Source organism: Abramis brama, assembly GCF_963993115.1.
Source record: "Abramis brama genome assembly, chromosome: 10".
NCBI classification, from domain to species: domain Eukaryota; kingdom Metazoa; phylum Chordata; class Actinopteri; order Cypriniformes; family Leuciscidae; genus Abramis; species Abramis brama.
Genome location: NC_139972.1, coordinates 37,731,515 through 37,748,924, shown reverse-complemented (window position 1 = coordinate 37,748,924; position 17,410 = coordinate 37,731,515). Strand labels below are relative to the sequence as shown.

Genomic DNA, 17,410 nt, shown 5'->3' with positions numbered 1-17,410 from the left:
ACACCCTTTTGCCTTTATTCATCGTGGCACAGATTCAACAAGGTGCTGGAAACATTCTTCAAAGATTTTGGTCTTTATTTTTATTATTGACATGATATCATCACGCAGTTGCTACAGATTTGTCGTCTGCACATCCATGATGAGAATCTCCCGTTCCAGCACATCCCAAATCTGCTCTATTGGATTGAGATCTGGTGACTGTGGAGGCCATTTGAGTTTAGGGAACTCATTGTCATGTTCAAGATACTAGTTTGAGATGATTTGAGCTTTGTGATAAGCTGTGATATCTTGCTGGAAGAGGCCATCTGAAAATGGTACACTGTGGTCGTAAATGGATGGACATGGTCAGCAACAATACTCAGGTCAGCTGTGGTGTTTAAATGATGCTCAGTTGGTACTAAGGGGCCCAGAATGTGCCAAGAAAATATGCCTGACCTGATAATACTGTCACCTCTGGCTTGCTTAGTTGGGGACAATTTATATTTGGCAATATTATTGATCTGATTGTACTGACGCTTCTGTATGAGAACTGAACTGAGCTGGATGATGACATCACTGTTTTCTCCAGAGCTGCTTTATAGATAAACTCATTTCATAATTGATGAACTTCACACAGCAAAATCCCCAGAGTTAAATTAACTCTGCTCAGAGAACATTTTGTCCCAATCTAAAGAATGTTAAAGTAACTCTGAATCAAGTTAATGAGATAATTCAGTGATTAAGTAATGATTGAACACCTGCTGGTTACAAGCAGAATCACTGAAGGAAAGAGAAACACAAGAACTACAACTGACTTCCAGCCACAGCCTTAGATGAAATCAACTGAAGAGAAAAGAAGACATTAAATCTCTGAAGATCTCAGCAGAGGAGGATTAAACAACTCCACAAACAGCATTACCAGCTTCACTTATTACTAACCAGATTTACTTTATTTCTGTCAAGTTCTTTTTGAGAATTAACAGAGGTTTAGATGTTGACGTTTTATTGAAAAATGTTGGTCACTGTTATGGTGATCAGCATGTCATTTAATTGGGCAGTTTGACTCTTGGCTTTTTTATGTGAGTTTTGTGGTCTTTGTAACAGTGTTTACCGAAACACATAATTTGTTGCAAAGAAAGACGGAAACAAAGATGATCAGGTGATATAGTTTTCATCATCGAAAGGTAGAATTCTAATATCTTTCCTGACCTGACAAATAAAAGTGGTTATTTGTTATTAATAGATTTTATTCACCAACAATATTTTCTTGCAACAGATCACACACGTTGCAATTGTTGTTTTTGGTGTATACCTACCAGTGCAACGTCATTGCCATAGAAACCAATGCAGATATTCTGGAAAAATGAAAGAGTGGCATGGACACACAAATCGTATCTGAACATTTGTGATACACAATGTGGACGTCAATTATTTTAGATCAGATTCCAATCGGATACACAAATAATATGATCTGGACTGACAGTTTGAACGTATAAAGGTGACTTGACGACGTCTCTAAGTTATATTATTTATTTATAAAGTGATATTTTTGTCAGGGCCATAGCCTTGTTGACAGCGTCCAGACATATAGTGCACTAGTGCTGTGGGCGACCCACATTCCAGTCCTGGCTTGTGGTCTTTACCTGATCCCACTCCTCTATTGCTTCTCTCATTGTCTCTCCTCTCAAAATTGTATATGCTGTCAATATATGTTAATAATTATTATTATTTTTTTCATGTCTAAGTAATGTATGAAAAATGTAAGTGTGTTAGAACCTCACATACAGTATGAATGCCTATGATTACTGCTGAGATCCCATTGGATTATGTCTTACTCCTGAAGACAAAGAGATGAATTGTCCCTTCTCAAAGAGCAGTGATTCAGCAGATTTCAAGGTTATCTGGAGAAGTGGACACATGAGACACTAGTGGAGTTTTATTTTAATGTGGGACAAAAATGTATTCTTTTATATAATGCCAAGGTATGCAGGTGTAGAAAGATACCATATAATTACTGGGGCTGAAGGAAGAAAGAAATATGTTATGTTATGTCTTTTTAATGCATTGTGTGTGTGTGTGTGTGTGCGTGTGTGGTCCTGGTAAACCCTACGTTATGGGAATAAAATGTCCCCAGAAAGATGGCAATATCCAAAATAGTTGGCCTTGTGGGGACATTTTTTGGTCCCAATGAGGAAAATGACATAAATCTTTTTTTTATTTGTTTTAAATGTAAAAAAAAAATTAAAAAAAAATAAATCAGTGATGGGCAGGTTTATGGGTATTTCTAATTTTCTAATTTATTTATAATAACCTTGAAATATTATTAATACAATACTTCTTTCTTATGCCTTTAACTGAATGCATTTCAAACACTTTTGTCACTAACATGTATGATACATGATGCTATTCTTGTATTTTTCCCTATTTTCTTATGTCATTAAAGACTAAAGAATTACATAATAGGAATAAAAATATTTAACAATCCAGATATGAAGAATTTGAGAGGATCATTTGAATAATTCCACCCTTTTACAAGAAAAGTGCTTAAAAAAGCCCCAGTCTCTCTTGTACCACACAAAACATGATGCCGTCTAAGACTCCACCTTCCATCTTCTCTTAGCAGTATAAAGAAGGTAGAAACTTTATATCTCTCTCTCCCTCTCTCTCTCTCTCTCTCTCTCTCTCTCTCTTTCACCGTTTCTTCATTTAAGCAAGTCTTCAAGTCTGAGGACAGCTCTAATATCAGAGCTAATTTTCAGCGCATGATCCTGGATACCGAGCACCCTGGTCGGTGAAACTGCACATAGCAGAAAAGCACAATGGCTTCAGCCGGCCTGGAGATCCTGGGGATGATCCTGACTGTGGCGGGGTGGCTCGGCGTGATGGTCGCCTGCTGTTTGCCCATGTGGAGAGTAGCGGCGTACATAGGCCAGAACATTGTCATCACACAGATCGTGTGGGAAGGTTTGTGGATGAGCTGCGTGGTACAAAGCACAGGACAGATGCACTGCCGAGTGTACGACTCCATGCTGGGGCTTCCGGACGAGCTGCAGGCTGGCCGCGCTCTCACCGTCGTAAGCACTCTGCTCGGGGTGGTGGGCATGGCTCTGGCAGTGGCTGGGGCAAAGTGCACCAACTGCACCTCAGATGCAGCCAGCAAGCCACGCATCATGATGGCAGCTGGGGGCACGTTCGTAACCTGTGGGCTGCTGCTGTTAGTGGCCGTCTGTTGGACAGCTAACGGCATCGTCATGGATTTTCACAACCCGCTTCTAGAGGAGACGCAAAAGAGGGAGTTTGGGAACTCGCTGTACTTCGGATGGGGTGCCTCCTGCCTGCTGATCCTAGGTGGAGCCATTTTGTCTTGTTCCTGCTCCTCAAAAGCACAGAACAATGCCGTGCCGACAAGAGTGGACTACTCAGGGGTCAAATCCCTCTCTGTGAATGGATATGACAGGAGAGACTATGTTTGAGGGCTCTGAATCTTTGCACATGAAGGACCTCCTTGAGAGAAAAGCCAACAAGTCTGCCAAATGACAAGCATTCAAATGTCAACAACAAATTAACGATTGATGCTGAATCTTGAATACCATCATGGCAGATATAAAATTAGTATTGTTTTGTTTTCATTTGAATGTATTCATTAATGTTGCTAGAACTAAGTTTAATTGAAATTTTGTCTTTTTACCCAGACGCTAATAGGTGAATAATCAGTAGCTCTTTGACTCACTGAAATTATTATAATAGATGGTTTTCCTTTCAAACTGCAAGATTAATTAAATGATCAATGAACATGATTTTATTGAAACAGACATTGGTCTGTTTATTAATAAGTATTTTGCCAATTTTGCTAAATGGGTGTTAGTAGACTGTCTGCTTAATATCTGCTAACTCTTTATTGTGATGGTCCTCCAACAGACATTATACTGACTATGAGTAACTTTGCAACTACATGTCAATTTATTCTATCCCTAACCCTGCAGTCTACTAATACTCTACTAACACTCTAATGAGAGTACATGAAGGTGCAACGTTACTTATAGTCAACAGAATGTGTTAAAGGGACCATCAAAATAAAGTGAAATCGCTAAATACTAGATTTTGTCCAAAACAAAAAAGACATATAGCCTATATTGGTGGATTACAAACTAAAAGTGTACATCTGAAAGTAATGAATTTATTTGAAGGAAAACATCAATACATGTTGTTTTCTATTTATTCACCTTTTCCCCTCAAAGTCTATCAAAGTTTATAACAATAAATCATGGAGGAACTATGGGAACAAAGTACTTGGAAAACTCAGAAACTAGAGTGAAGCAAAGAGTGCACTTTATCATCATTTGAAATCAATCCTACTCTTAAAGGTCTACCACAAATATAAATGATACTCTCGCAGTTGTGAATGGAGACAATGCACTCGTTGTTCTGGTAAATCTCTAAACCTCTTTGTGCCTGATTCTTTAGTCAGGAGAGCGTAACTGAGACCATGGAAAGATAAACGCACCTGCTTTATTGCTCAGAGGATGCCTAGATAATTACTCTTTTTACTCTAGCATTCGGTAGTTAGGAAAATATGTAAAGGTTATTATGCTAACCTTCTTTTGCAGCTCATTAAATATTATCATTCGAGGTACTGTAACGGTATTTTGTTTACTGCTCATTTAAGTTGAAATATTGACAGATGATATAAAACAAATGTGTCTGAATGAATTATTGTTTCATGCAACAAAACAGCAATTTTAGCGCACATTTGATGCAATAGAATTGAATGTACTTTTGCACACAGAAAAGATGCCCATTCCACTTGTTCCTTAGTAACATGCTCCTAAATAAATAACCACTGCAAAGGTTAAGGCAAGGTCACAAGACTTTGCATACCTATGCATGACTGATTAGAGTGTGAGTGTGTGTATAATGTGTGTGAGAGAGAGAGAGAGAGAGAGAGAGAGAGAGAGAGAGAGAGAGAGAGAGAGAGAGAGAGAGCTGAATATGCCTATTTGTGATGCTGTTTAGATTAGATTGACTCTGTTATTGTGTGGCCTTGTGGAGCTGATAGCAGCTAAAGACATGCTCTCATGCATGGACTTTATTGCTCCTTCTCAAGTGAATCCTGAAGAATCAGCTCCCTAAGTTGAATGATCAATTTCAAACGAATCTCTGCTCAGAGTATCCAAACAAAATGATGAAACCTTATGCTTGTGGTATACTTGCTTACACGTTTCAAGCATGCATTCTAATCTCATACCGTTGGAATTTTTGTTCAGAAGTGTGGTCTTGTCGGTTATCCTTTAACCAGTCCCCACTGGGCTTTTGTTATCTATCCTCTATTTGGTCTCGGAGTGGGAAATACCAGATGAAGAGAGCTAAATCATTAAACAAACTCGTTTCCTAGCCAAGGTTAAGCTCACTCAAAAACCAGCAAAATTAAGCCAATCCCCTGAGACTTTTTCCAACATAACTCCACCTTCCTCACCGTTGCCATTATAAAGCCTTCATTGTGCTGAGAGCCTTTCCTTAGCGAATGCAACCTGTGAGTTTATATCCTAGCACGTTCTTCCAGCCTAAGTGATCAGAATGGCAGCTCTGGGGTTAGAGATACTAGGGGTCACCCTGGCTGTGTTAGGTTGGATTGTGGGCATTGTGTCTTGCGCTTTACCCATGTGGAGGGTCACGGCTTTCATCGGGGTGAACATTGTAACGGCGCAGACCATATGGGAAGGAATCTGGATGAGCTGTGTGGTGCAGAGCACTGGCCAGATGCAGTGCAAAGTCTACGACTCAATGCTGGCTCTCAGCTCAGACCTGCAGGCGGCCCGGGCGCTGTGTGTGATTGCCATCGTGACGGGAGTACTGGCGCTCATGCTCTCTATTTTGGGGGCCAAGTGCACTAAATGCCTAGATGAGGAGCGTGCCAAAGCCAGAGTTATGATCGGCGCTGGAGTCACCTTCATCTGTGCTGCGGTCATGCACTTGATCCCTGTGTGTTGGTCTGCTCACAGTATCATCAGAGCCTTCTACAATCCCATAATCATTGAGGCACAGAAAAGGGAGATAGGTGCGTCTCTTTACCTGGGATGGGCGTCTAGTGCCCTTCTGCTGCTCGGCGGGGGCCTTCTCTGCTGCAGCTGCCCCCCACAGGAGGAGAATAGGTACGGTCCACCCAGCAGGATGGTTTACTCCGTTGCACGTTCTGTACCACCCAGTGGCTTTGACAAACAGAATTATGTGTGAACAAACGTACTCTTTTTGAACAAAAAATGTGATGACACAGTACAAGACAATGTGCAGTGAGTTCTGTTGGTTTGCCATTCAAATGTATTTCCTAATTTGCTGTGCTCTCTTTTGTTTGGTGGTGTTACCCAGTTTATTCAACCAGTTTTGAAGAATTGCAAGTATTACATTATTACTAATGAGCACATCTATATATATATATATGTTCATAACCGTGCGTGTAAATTGATAATGATGATGTAATTATTAGTATTGTGTTTTTACTAATAATTAAAAATTCTCTTCAGTGTTTCAATATATTTTTGCAAACATTTCAGTACATGTGTTTACATGATGTATGAGCTCATGTTTTCTTAAGACTTGTTTTCTAAGTATGCCACTCTCTGTTGTTTGCTGCAGGGTGTTTTTTATTAACCAATAAAAACATAAAAATAGTTGTTAAAAATACAAATTAATTTTTATCTATATTCCATGTTTTTTTTTTGTTTGTTTTTTTTTGTTCTTACTAAAATGCACTGAACAAACTTACTGTGCCATCTTTGTTGAGTCGTCTAGTATGAAACACAGACAGTTACAGAACCTTTCATAGCCTCAATAATGAGGTGATGAGTTGAATCGGCTGTCACTACCTTGTTATTCACCTGTTTTCAAGATCTAATCACTCTCTGCACAAGAATCTTGTCTTTGTCAGGGCCCTAATCTAACTGTTCAAGCGATTCCCAGACAATGGGCCTGTTTCAGGGATGAAGATGAGGTGCTGGGTCATGGAATGTAACAAAAATCTCTTTGTGCTTTGTACATTTAATAATGGACCTTTGAGAACATCTATGCAGCTTAAAGATCAAGGATTGCCATCCATAAAGTATAAGACAGAGCTTCCAGTTGACATGTCAATATTTAAACACTTAAAGGCATGCCTCTACACTTGTTTGTCAAGGCAAATTTTTAATTAGTCATCATAAGGCAGCAACTGCATGAAAGCAAACAGACATGTTCTGCATCCATATTCGTTCCCTATTTCCCACTATATGCATCAGCCGTTTTGTAGTGCTGTCCGAATTCCAAGGGAACAGTTTTATTCCCTATATTTGTGCACTCTGATTTATGGTGTGCAACCTATATAGACTTGCCGGTGATGTATTGCCTATAATCTAATGCAAAGAGGACTGACAAGTTTTAAAAGAAATGCATGCCACTGACAGTCTTTCACTTGATAACTGGTCATTTTTAAATATTATTGTGTGGATGATTTAAATATTCAGTTATTTCCTATATTTCCGGTAACATATTTGTCTAATCATTGAATGCTGTTATGTTATGTCACTTTATAAGTGCTTCATGGTCTGATGTTCTCTGATCATATGCTACACTTCTTGGAAAATATTGTTTCTTGATACTAACATAATAAATTCAGTTATTCAGATGTGTTGTTTTTTAATTAATTTATCATATATTAATTATTATTATATCATATCAAACATGACAAACGGAACAAACATTTAAACATTCCTCTCTGGTGCATCTCTGGTCGTCTAAAAATCTGTAAAAATGAAAAGATAGATAGTTACACCTTTTGGAAGCATGAGCAAATGTCTTTTTTCTTTTAAATATCAGAAGAGAAACCACTGTTCTTCTGAAGCAAAAACTTTGCATAACAAATGCAAAGGCACATTGGCAACCATTAGTTCAGAACAAGTTTTTTAAAAAGGTTTTTGCTCCCTGAATCTTCATTGACATATTATACAGCAAATGAACATAACAAACATTCACAGTGTAATGTTATGAATTGCATCCTAATTCTCCCCATTACAATAGTTTATGTTCCCTTTCCTTGTGCTTTTGTTGTTATTTTGGAAAGTTTTTTTGCATGTGTAGTCAAAAAAATCTGCAGTAATTGTGTGATGTTTATCATAGTCCAGAATGTAAGGAATCTTTCCAGTGCATTGTTGAATCCATGCCCAAAAATAAAATAAAAATCATGATACCCAGTATCAGAAAGATGTGTTTTCATTGAGTGTAGGCCACCTGCCTTAATAACACCAGGGCATATATTAAAATATTTCTCATGTGTTTTGAATTGTTGATTCTTGGGCAGTTTGAATAGAATTAAATTTTTCTTGTTTTGAAATTATTTTGAAAAATATGATCTTGTTCTCCTTTAAAAATACCCTCAAACACAGAGGCAGAGATACAGAAAGATGGCAGGCAGATATATGGAAATCATGTTACCTTTGTTTAACAAAATTTAACCTAGTTTAACAAAATTAAGAATGTCTTTTAGTGTTACCTGGCAGCATTATCCAAAAGCTCTGCGTTGGTTTAGCAAGAGATCACACCTTTAAAACATTCTGCAATGATAGTTCCACAGATTACAGAAACATAATTGCAGACCTTGCTGGTGTTCTTCATCTTCAAACGCAGGAGCAAGTAATCAGTTTACACAAAAATCAATATATATATGTTGAAGTTCTAAATCCCTTATTATCCACAATTTTTCTACAGTATATCTAACATTTGTCAAGTCACCTTTATTTATATAGTGTTTTATACAATACAGATTGTTTCAAAGCAGCTTTACAGTGATAACAAGAACAGCTGTTGTTCAGCTGAAGTTCAGTGTTGATTCAGTTCTGTTGTAAAGATCATCAATTATTAAATAAGTTCATTTCATCTATAAAGCAGTCCTGCAAATAAATGTCATCGTCCAGCTCAGTTCAGTTCTCGTACAGCAGCGTCAGTACAGTCAGATCAATAATATTGTTGAATATTAAGTGTTCCCAACTAAGCAAGAACTTACGCACAAACTTCTGTCTGTAAACAATCAGTGACTTGCTGAAAGGGTTGCTTAATGTATGCAATAAATCACATTCACAAACCTTGGGCACACACAAAATCTTGTGTAAAATGAAAAAGGGATCACAAATTGCTTACAGCAGCATCTCACATACATCACGTTATCCATGGGCAGACCATGAATAACCCCAAAATCATTGAGAGAGAATTACATTTTTGAGCCTAACTACTGTAGTGTCGAACAAAACTCAACCGTGGCTCTGATTATAACTGAATTCAACCAGCCTGAAAAACAAGGTTTTACTGAAGCATAACTGTCAGTAAATATAACTGGATTTTTGGGTCATCAGTATTGTTTATCATTCTGCATAATATATATAATAAACGTATAATATATAATAAACCATTAAGTAAAGAAAGGTTGTCAGTAGTGAACATAAAACTCTGAGTGCCTACAGCCTGAGCACAAGCGCTACTCTTCAGCACAATGGTATCCACAAAATTCAATAACAGAAACAACTCTAAATGTCTAACTGAACATTAAACATTAATATAAACTACCAACATCTTTCTCTTTACTGAAAAACACATAAAATAACACTTAATCCCTAAATTTACTCTCCTAATGCAGTCCCTTGCAAAGCATTATTGGGAATTACAGATCCACTGTCCAGGGCTGCATTAAGCATCCTGAGCTAAGTAGATCGAAGAGCTTTTGTCACCAATTGGCCCTACGATCAACTTAGCTCACGATGCTTTTGAGAAATGAAATATTTATTTTTTCAGCATTGCAAGGATTTAATTCACAATATATATATATATATATTGTATGAGATGTCCCGTGCTGTAGTCACAACCTAAATTAACCACCTTCAAATGTGGTTTGAATTAAATTAAAAAATTTGATTTCATGTGTTTTTTGTTGTCTACTGGAACTGGACTGCATCGAGTTCTGGATAAAATCTGGATATGCCCAAAAAAAACAGATTTTTGTTGGCAGTCTAAACTTGACCTACTAGTCGACACCATTATGACTAAAAGTCTAAGTATTTCCTACTCAAGCAAGATGGTCAAGCCTATCCAATAAGAGCCGACTGGGAGTGGCCTTGCCCAGCGATCTCCTGTACCTGTAACAAAAGGGAAGTAAAGTTATCATTCATTACCCTTCCTCCAAAGTCTTTATTGAATTGTATACTCACCAGTTTGTCAGTTTGCTCAAAGCTGTGAATAAAACTTTCCATTAACTCCATCTTCTTGTTGTCCAAGTCTACATTACGTAACAGTTTCACTGCTAAAAGTCTGTCAAAACTGTTTGTGTTGTTTGTAAACTGGACTGGCAAAGAGAGAGAAAGGATTAGTCATTTCTGATATTGTGCCTTATGTGTTTAGCATTTTTATATGAGATTTATATAATACAGATGAAAAATGAATGTTTATGTGTATTTTAAAGTTTATAGAAATATTGAGTGGGTCATTTCCCAGAGGTCGGGAGGCCGGACTCATAATATTTTCTTGTAAACCAAGTCAACATGAGCATGCAAGTACTGTGCCATGAGAACTAAGATCTAAAGTGAGTATATTGAAGATACCTTTTGTGTGTGTGTGTGTGTGTGTGTGTGTGTTTTTGTTTTTGTTTTTTTTGCTTAAATGTATATTAATAATTTCAAAAATTCTTTGGCACTTTGTATTTTTGGGTTTTGCACTATATACAGTACCTGTCAAAAGTTTTTTTGCTGCTTAAATATCACGTTTTGTGTTTTTCTGTTCATGTCTGAGTTTTGAATGTTTGACCCAGTTTTCCAGTGTGTCTTATTGATTTATCCTCTTCACCTGTTGTCTTGTTAATTCATCTCATTCCTTTGATTAGTCCTTGAGTATTTTAGCCCTGTTTTTAGTTTAGTTCAGTTGTCTGTTAGTGTTGCGTTTGGACGGTTGTTCTGTTTCGTGTTCTTGTTCTCCTGAGTTCGTTGTTAAAATAAAGCCTGAAAACTGCTGCAATTGGATCCTGTTTTTATTTCCCTTGCAATCGGTGACATAATAACAGACCTAAAAAAATGGATCTAGCTGCAGTAAAAATTATCCTCCTCTCGTAGGGGAACCAGTGAGAGAGACACACACAGGCGTTCCTGTATCTGCAACATCTTGTCCATAACGATGACGCCAGCCTGTGTGTGTTTTTCAGGGCAGGCCTCAATGCCGAGACCAGAGCGTGCCTGCCCGGAGACGGCCCTTGAGGGACTTTTAGGGAGTATGTGGACTGGGTAACCCCATTTACCATCGGTGAGAGCAAGGAGAAAACCAGCATGCCAGCCACCGGTCCAATGAGAAAAATTCCAAAGTCCGTTCTAGTGAGAGAAGGTTCCCGAGTCCGAGTCCATTCCAGTGAGAGAAGTTTCAGAGTCCGTTCCAGTGAGAGAAGTTCCCGAGTCCTGAGTCCGTTCCAGTGAGAGAAGTTCCCAAGTCCGTTCCAGTGAGAGAAGTTCCTGAGTCTGTTCCAGTGAGATAAGTTCCCGAATCCATTCCAGTGAGAGAAGTTCCCAAGTCCATTCCAGTGAGAGAAGTTGCAGAATCCATTCCAGTGAGAGAAGTTCCCGAGTCCGTTCCAGTGAGAGAAGTTCCAGAATCCATTCCAGTGAGAGAAGTTCCCGAGTCCGTTCCAGTGAGAGAAGTTCCAGAATCCATTCCAGTGAGAGAAGTTCCCGAGTCTGTTCTAGTGAGAGAAGTTCCCGAGTCCATTACAGTGAGAGAAGTTCCCGAGTCCAAATCCATTCCAGTGAGAGTTCCCGAATCGTTCCAGTGAGAGAAGTTCCCAAATCCATTCCAGTGAGAGAAGTTCCTGAGTCCTGAGTCTGTTCCAGTGAGAGAAGTTCCCGAGTCCATTCCAGTGAGAAAAGTTCCTTCCAGTGAGAGAAGTTCCCGAGTCCCAAGTCTGTTCCAGTGAGAGAAGTTCCTGAGTCCATTCCAGTAAGAGAAGTTCCCGAATCTGTTCCAGTAAAAGAAGTTCCCAAATACGTTCCAGTGAGAGAAGTTCCCGAGTCCTTCCAGTGAGAGAAGTTCCCGAGTCCGAATGCGTTCCCGAGTCCGAATGCCAGTAAGAGAAGTTCCCGAATCCGTTCCAGTGAGAGAAGTTCCCGAGTCCCCAGTCCATTCCAGTGAGAGAAGTTCCCAAGTCTGTTCCAGTGAGAGAAGTTCCCGAGTCCTTTCCAGTGAGAGAAGTTTCCGAGTCCGAATGCATTCCAGTGAGGGAAGTTCCCCAATCTGTTCCAGTGAGAGAAGTTCCTGAGTCTGAATCCGTTCCCATGAGAGAAGTTCCCAAGTCCGTTCCAGTTAGAGAAGTTCCCGAATCCATTCTAGTTAGAGAAGTTCCCGAGTCCGTTCAAGTGAGAGAAGTTCCCGAGTCCGCTCCAGTGGGAGAAGTTCCTGAATACGTTCCAGTGAGAGAAGTTCCCGAGTCCGTACCAGTGAGAGAAGTTCCCTAGTCCCGAGTCCGTTCCAGTGAGAGAAGTTCCTGAATCTGTTCCAGTAAGAGAAGTTCCCGAATCTGTTCCAGTGAGTTCCCGAATCATTCCAGTGAGAGAAGTTCCCGAATCTATTCCAGTGAGAGAAGTTCCCGAATCCATTCCAGTTAGAGAAGTTCCCGAGTCTGAATCCGTTCCAGTGAGAGAAGTTCCTGAATCCGTTCCAGTAAGAGAAGTTCCTGAATCTGTTCCAGTGAGTTCCTGAATCATTCCAGTGAGAGAAGTTCCCGAATCTATTCCAGTGAGAGAAGTTCCCAAGTCCATTCCAGTTAGAGAAGTTCCCGAGTCTGAATCCGTTCCAGTGAGAGAAGTTCCCGAGTCCGTTCCAGTGAGAGAAGTTCCTGAATCTGTTCCAGTAAGAGAAGTTCCCGAATCTGTTCCAGTGAGTTCCCGAATCATTCCAGTGAGAGAAGTTCCCGAATCTATTCCAGTGAGAGAAGTTCCCGAATCCATTCCAGTTAGAGAAGTTCCCGAGTCTGAATCCGTTCCAGTGAGAGAAGTTCCTGAATCCGTTCCAGTAAGAGAAGTTCCTGAATCTGTTCCAGTGAGTTCCTGAATCATTCCAGTGAGAGAAGTTCCCAAGTCCATTCCAGTTAGAGAAGTTCCCGAGTCTGAATCCGTTCCAGTGAGAGAAATTCCCGAGTCCGTTCCAGTGAGAGAAGTTCCCAAGTCCAAATTTTTAACAATATGGACTGTTTCAAAGCAGCTTTACAGTGAAAATAGGAAATAAAAAAAAAGTAGTTTTTTGGGGGCTTTACAACAGCTCTAGAATAAAGTTATTGTCCAGCTAAAGATAGTTTTGATTCACTTCTGTTGCAAAGATCTTTAGTCTTTGGGGCTTAGGGGCCGCTAACATGACACCGTTCTAACAGAAAACCCTTAATGCGCTCTGGCCTGCTCATTTGCACAACAACAGTTACTAGTGGCTCAAGACGCAAACCTTGAAATGTAAGCCCTGTGTTTAGTTTAGTTCAGTTTCTGTTATTGTTGCGTTTGGACGGGTATTCTGTTTCATGTTCTTGTTCTCCTGAGTTTGTTGTTAAAATAAAGCCTGAAAACTGCTGCAATTAGATCCTATTAGATTTTACCCACCTTGCAGCTGCCGGTGATATTAACATTCTTTATGGAAATGGTGATACTTTTTCAGAATTCTTTGAATAGAAAGTTAAAAGAACAGCATTTATTAAATAGAAATATTTTGTAACATTATAAATGTCTTCACTGTCACTTTTGATCAATTTAATTCATTCTTAATGAATAAAAGTATTATGTTCTCTCTTTTTTTTTCTTTTTCTTTTTTACCACATCTTACCAAAAATGTTTGAATGGGATCATTGCTTCCACAAAAATAGTAAGCAGCAAAAAAAGTTTTCAACATTGCTAATAATAATAAGAAATGTTTCTTGAGCAGCAAATCTTCATATTAGAATGCTGAAAAATCACCAGAATTAATTACATTTTAAAATATATTCAAATAGGAAACAGTTATTTTTATTTGTAATATTTCACAATGTTACTGTTTTTTTGATTAAATAAATGCAGCCTTGAGCAGAAAAGATTTCTTTCAAAAACATAATGTTTCTGAACTTTTGACAGGTACAAAAGTCTCCAAGAATTGCGGAGTTAGCCAAACTTTTTTTTTTACCAAAAACAAACCCTAACCTGGTAACACTTTAGAATTCTGATCTGTTATTAATGCATAACTTCACAGGAACGAATGAGTAATGCAATATTAACACTCTGATTAACAAATTAATAAGTAATAGTGCCGAGTCGAATGTGGTAGTTCTTAGCTACTTTTCATATCTCCTGGAGAACTAATAAAACTATATATATATATATATATATATATATATATATATATATATATATATATATATATATATATATATATATATATATATATGTATATATATATACTATAACTACTATATTCACAATTAATGTGAATAATATATAATGTATAAATAATTATAAAGTGAAGATCATGATAACCAACTAGTATAAGGACTTATATTACCAAATCCTTCAGAAGGAATTACTATTTACTAATTATTTGAAACCGTATTCTAAAGTGAAAAGCATGATAACTTTCTAGTAATGACTGAAGTCATTGTAAACTTTTGAGGTTTGTGTAATGTTTTTGGATAGTAATGATTGAAGTGTTACTATACTTCTAAAAGAATTACTGGTCACACTTTAGATCAGGGTCCAATTCTCACCATTAACTAACTATTTAATTACAACTTTTGCCTCAAAGACCTAATTACTTCTTATTAATAGTACTAAGGTTGTTGTTAAGTTTAGTTATTTGGTAGGATTAAGGGATTTATTAATAAAATATTATTAATAAAAAAATTGAAGTAAAAAAAGTTATTAATTTAGTTCATTTATATATAGCCGCTCTGGAATAAACCGTGATGTCATCGTCCAGCTCAGTTCAGTTCTTGTATAATAGTGTCAGTGCAGGCAGATCAATATTATTGTTGAATATTAAATTAAATGTTAAATTTAATGTCCCCAAATGAGCAAGAGAGATCTCAGAGAAGTGACGCGAAAATGCACAATTTAAACATGCGAGTCCCGTGGATATAAAGGAATGAGGACTTTTCATTCTACCGAACTAACGTACCTGCAAGTGCTGAATTAATACTTAAACTGGTCAGTTTATGTAACAAATTAAAATTGTGAGGTAACGCAGCGCTGTTTCACTTGGTCTACATATCATACTAAACTGCATTTGAGTGTGTTGAAAGTTATAATGTTATTCTATGTGTTTGTTTGTTGGCTGTATGAGACTAGAATAACATACTGATCATACCCTAGAATTTCATGTTGAGCTATATAACATTGATTTGTTTTATGTACATTTGCTCACCTGTCTAATAAAGTAACGTTACATGCAAGAGTGTCTCAGTCAAGTCCAAGTTAGTCGCGGACGCGGAGCTCTCAGCATCTCGAAAACACCACGCTGATATTGATACCCGTTTTATTTCTCATTTTGTCCCAAAGTCTGCTTTCCATGGTCCATAATGTTTGAATGAAACAGTGTGCCGCTAGACGTTACGCAGTTGTCCACAGCTGTCGCCATGGTTACTATGGCAGTACAAGCGGAAAACCAGGGATACGCGGATATTACGATATTACATTGACAGATGACAAGTGACCACGGACGGGCACTATTTAAAATTGAGATTTTCTCTGAATTTACACATTCTTGGAAACATTTAGAATAACGTAAGCACACAAATGAAACAAATATATAACACTGTGCAAGTGTTTTTTTGGATATTTTGATACAAAATTCTTACATATTGTACCTTTAAGCAAAAAAAGCAACAACAACAATAACAATAAAAAACTTTCCAAAAAGCTTTACAACCAGTAGATGCATATTCAATATCACCAGTATACCTACCTAAAAAGATAAGTTTTCAAATGAGATTTTTAAAACTGAAGGAGAGAGTCACGTGAATATTGTGAATGTCCTGCACTCAAAAAAAAAAATTTGTCTAAAAATAAGATTTATGTATTTTAATTGCATAACAAATTCCCATGCATTTGGATTACATAGTTTTAACATAAACCAATCAATAATCTGAATGTGATTCATATTTTTAAGTCATATCTAAATGAAACAGATAAGATTTATGTAATTGTATTAATAAACTGAATGTGATTTATATTGGTCAGTCGTATGTAAATGAAACAGGTAAGATTTATGTAATAGTACACAGAAAAACGCCCATGTTAAATTAACACTGCTCAGTGTTCATATGTGTGCACACTACAGAGTTAAAGCGGTGTTGAAGTTAATGAGATAATTAAGTGATGATTGAGCATTAATGATGAACACCTGCTGTTAACAAGCAGAATCACTGAAGGAAAGAGAAACACAAGAACTACAACTGACTTCAGACACAGCCTTAGATGAAATCAACTGAAGAGAAAAGAAGACATTAAATCTGTGAAGATCTCAGCAGAGGAGGATTAAACAACTCCACAAACAGCATTACCAGCTTCACTTATTACTAACCAGACTGACTTTATTTAATTTCCGTTTGAATTAAATCAATAGTTATATTTTAAAGTCACCATGATGGTGGTTAGTGTTTGCTTTAGTTGGACTCTTGACCATTGACTCTGTAATGTAAATTTTTCCTGGTTGCTATAATTATGTGTTTATAAGACACATTTGTTGCAGCGAAAAAGCCAAGAAAACATGAGATCAGGTGATGTTGGCTGTTTATTGATGAAGGTGTAATCATCATATTGTGGCCTGAATCACTTATCTTTTTCAGTGTCTAATGCTTGATTATTGGGGTTATGTGATTTTGTTTTAATTGTTATAGTAGCTGTGTGACCTGACAGCATTAGATCCAACAGTTATCAAATAATATAAAGAATTTTAAAAACATTTAGTGCATTAAACTTTCTACATTATTACTTGGACATCAATAATCAGTGTACGACTCTCAACAATGGTGACAATCAATGAAATGCTTCATGCTGCAGTGCATGCTGGGTACCACCAATCAAAACTCACCCATATCTCCCAGCATGCATTGCGGCATTAATAAATTATGCATCAGGATTTTTGTATCTTTTGTCACCATTGTTGAGATTCATATGCTGTTTCTTGATGTCTGTGTGAGTCTAAGTAATGCCATAGATGAAAGGTTTTTGTGCACTAACTAATGAAAAAAAGAGTATATTGTTTGATAAACAACACTGTTAGATTTCATGCTGTAAAATCAAATGGCTTCTGTTATGAATAAAACAATATTAAAAAGCATTAGACACTGAACAAGATCAGTGAATCAGGCAATTACATGATGATGACTTTGTCATCATCATCATCATCAATAAACAGCCGACATCACCTGATC

General features: G+C 37.5%; 2 protein-coding genes across 2 annotated transcripts; both read left to right on the top strand.

Annotated features, from left to right (window-relative positions):
- Window positions 1–2,798: 2,798 nt before the first annotated feature.
- LOC311090987 (claudin-9) lies at window positions 2,799–3,452 on the top strand (the record flags this gene model as incomplete). Its single annotated transcript, XM_084126669.1, has 1 exon — window positions 2,799–3,452. The coding sequence occupies one exon, from the start codon at window positions 2,799–2,801 to the stop codon at window positions 3,450–3,452; it is 654 nt and encodes a 217-aa protein (XP_083982795.1).
- Window positions 3,453–5,501: 2,049 nt separating this feature from the next.
- On the top strand, window positions 5,502–8,191 carry LOC311090985 (claudin-4-like). Its single transcript, XM_084126667.1, has one exon. The coding sequence runs from the start codon at window positions 5,554–5,556 to the stop codon at window positions 6,208–6,210; it is 657 nt and encodes a 218-aa protein (XP_083982793.1). The 5' UTR covers window positions 5,502–5,553; the 3' UTR covers window positions 6,211–8,191.
- The last annotated feature ends 9,219 nt before the right edge of the window (window positions 8,192–17,410 follow it).

Excerpts from the sequence above, each read along its gene's own strand:
- LOC311090985 (XM_084126667.1), top strand. The coding sequence starts at position 5,554 with ATGGCAGCTCTGGGGTTAGAGATACTAGGGGTCACCCTGGCTGTGTTA.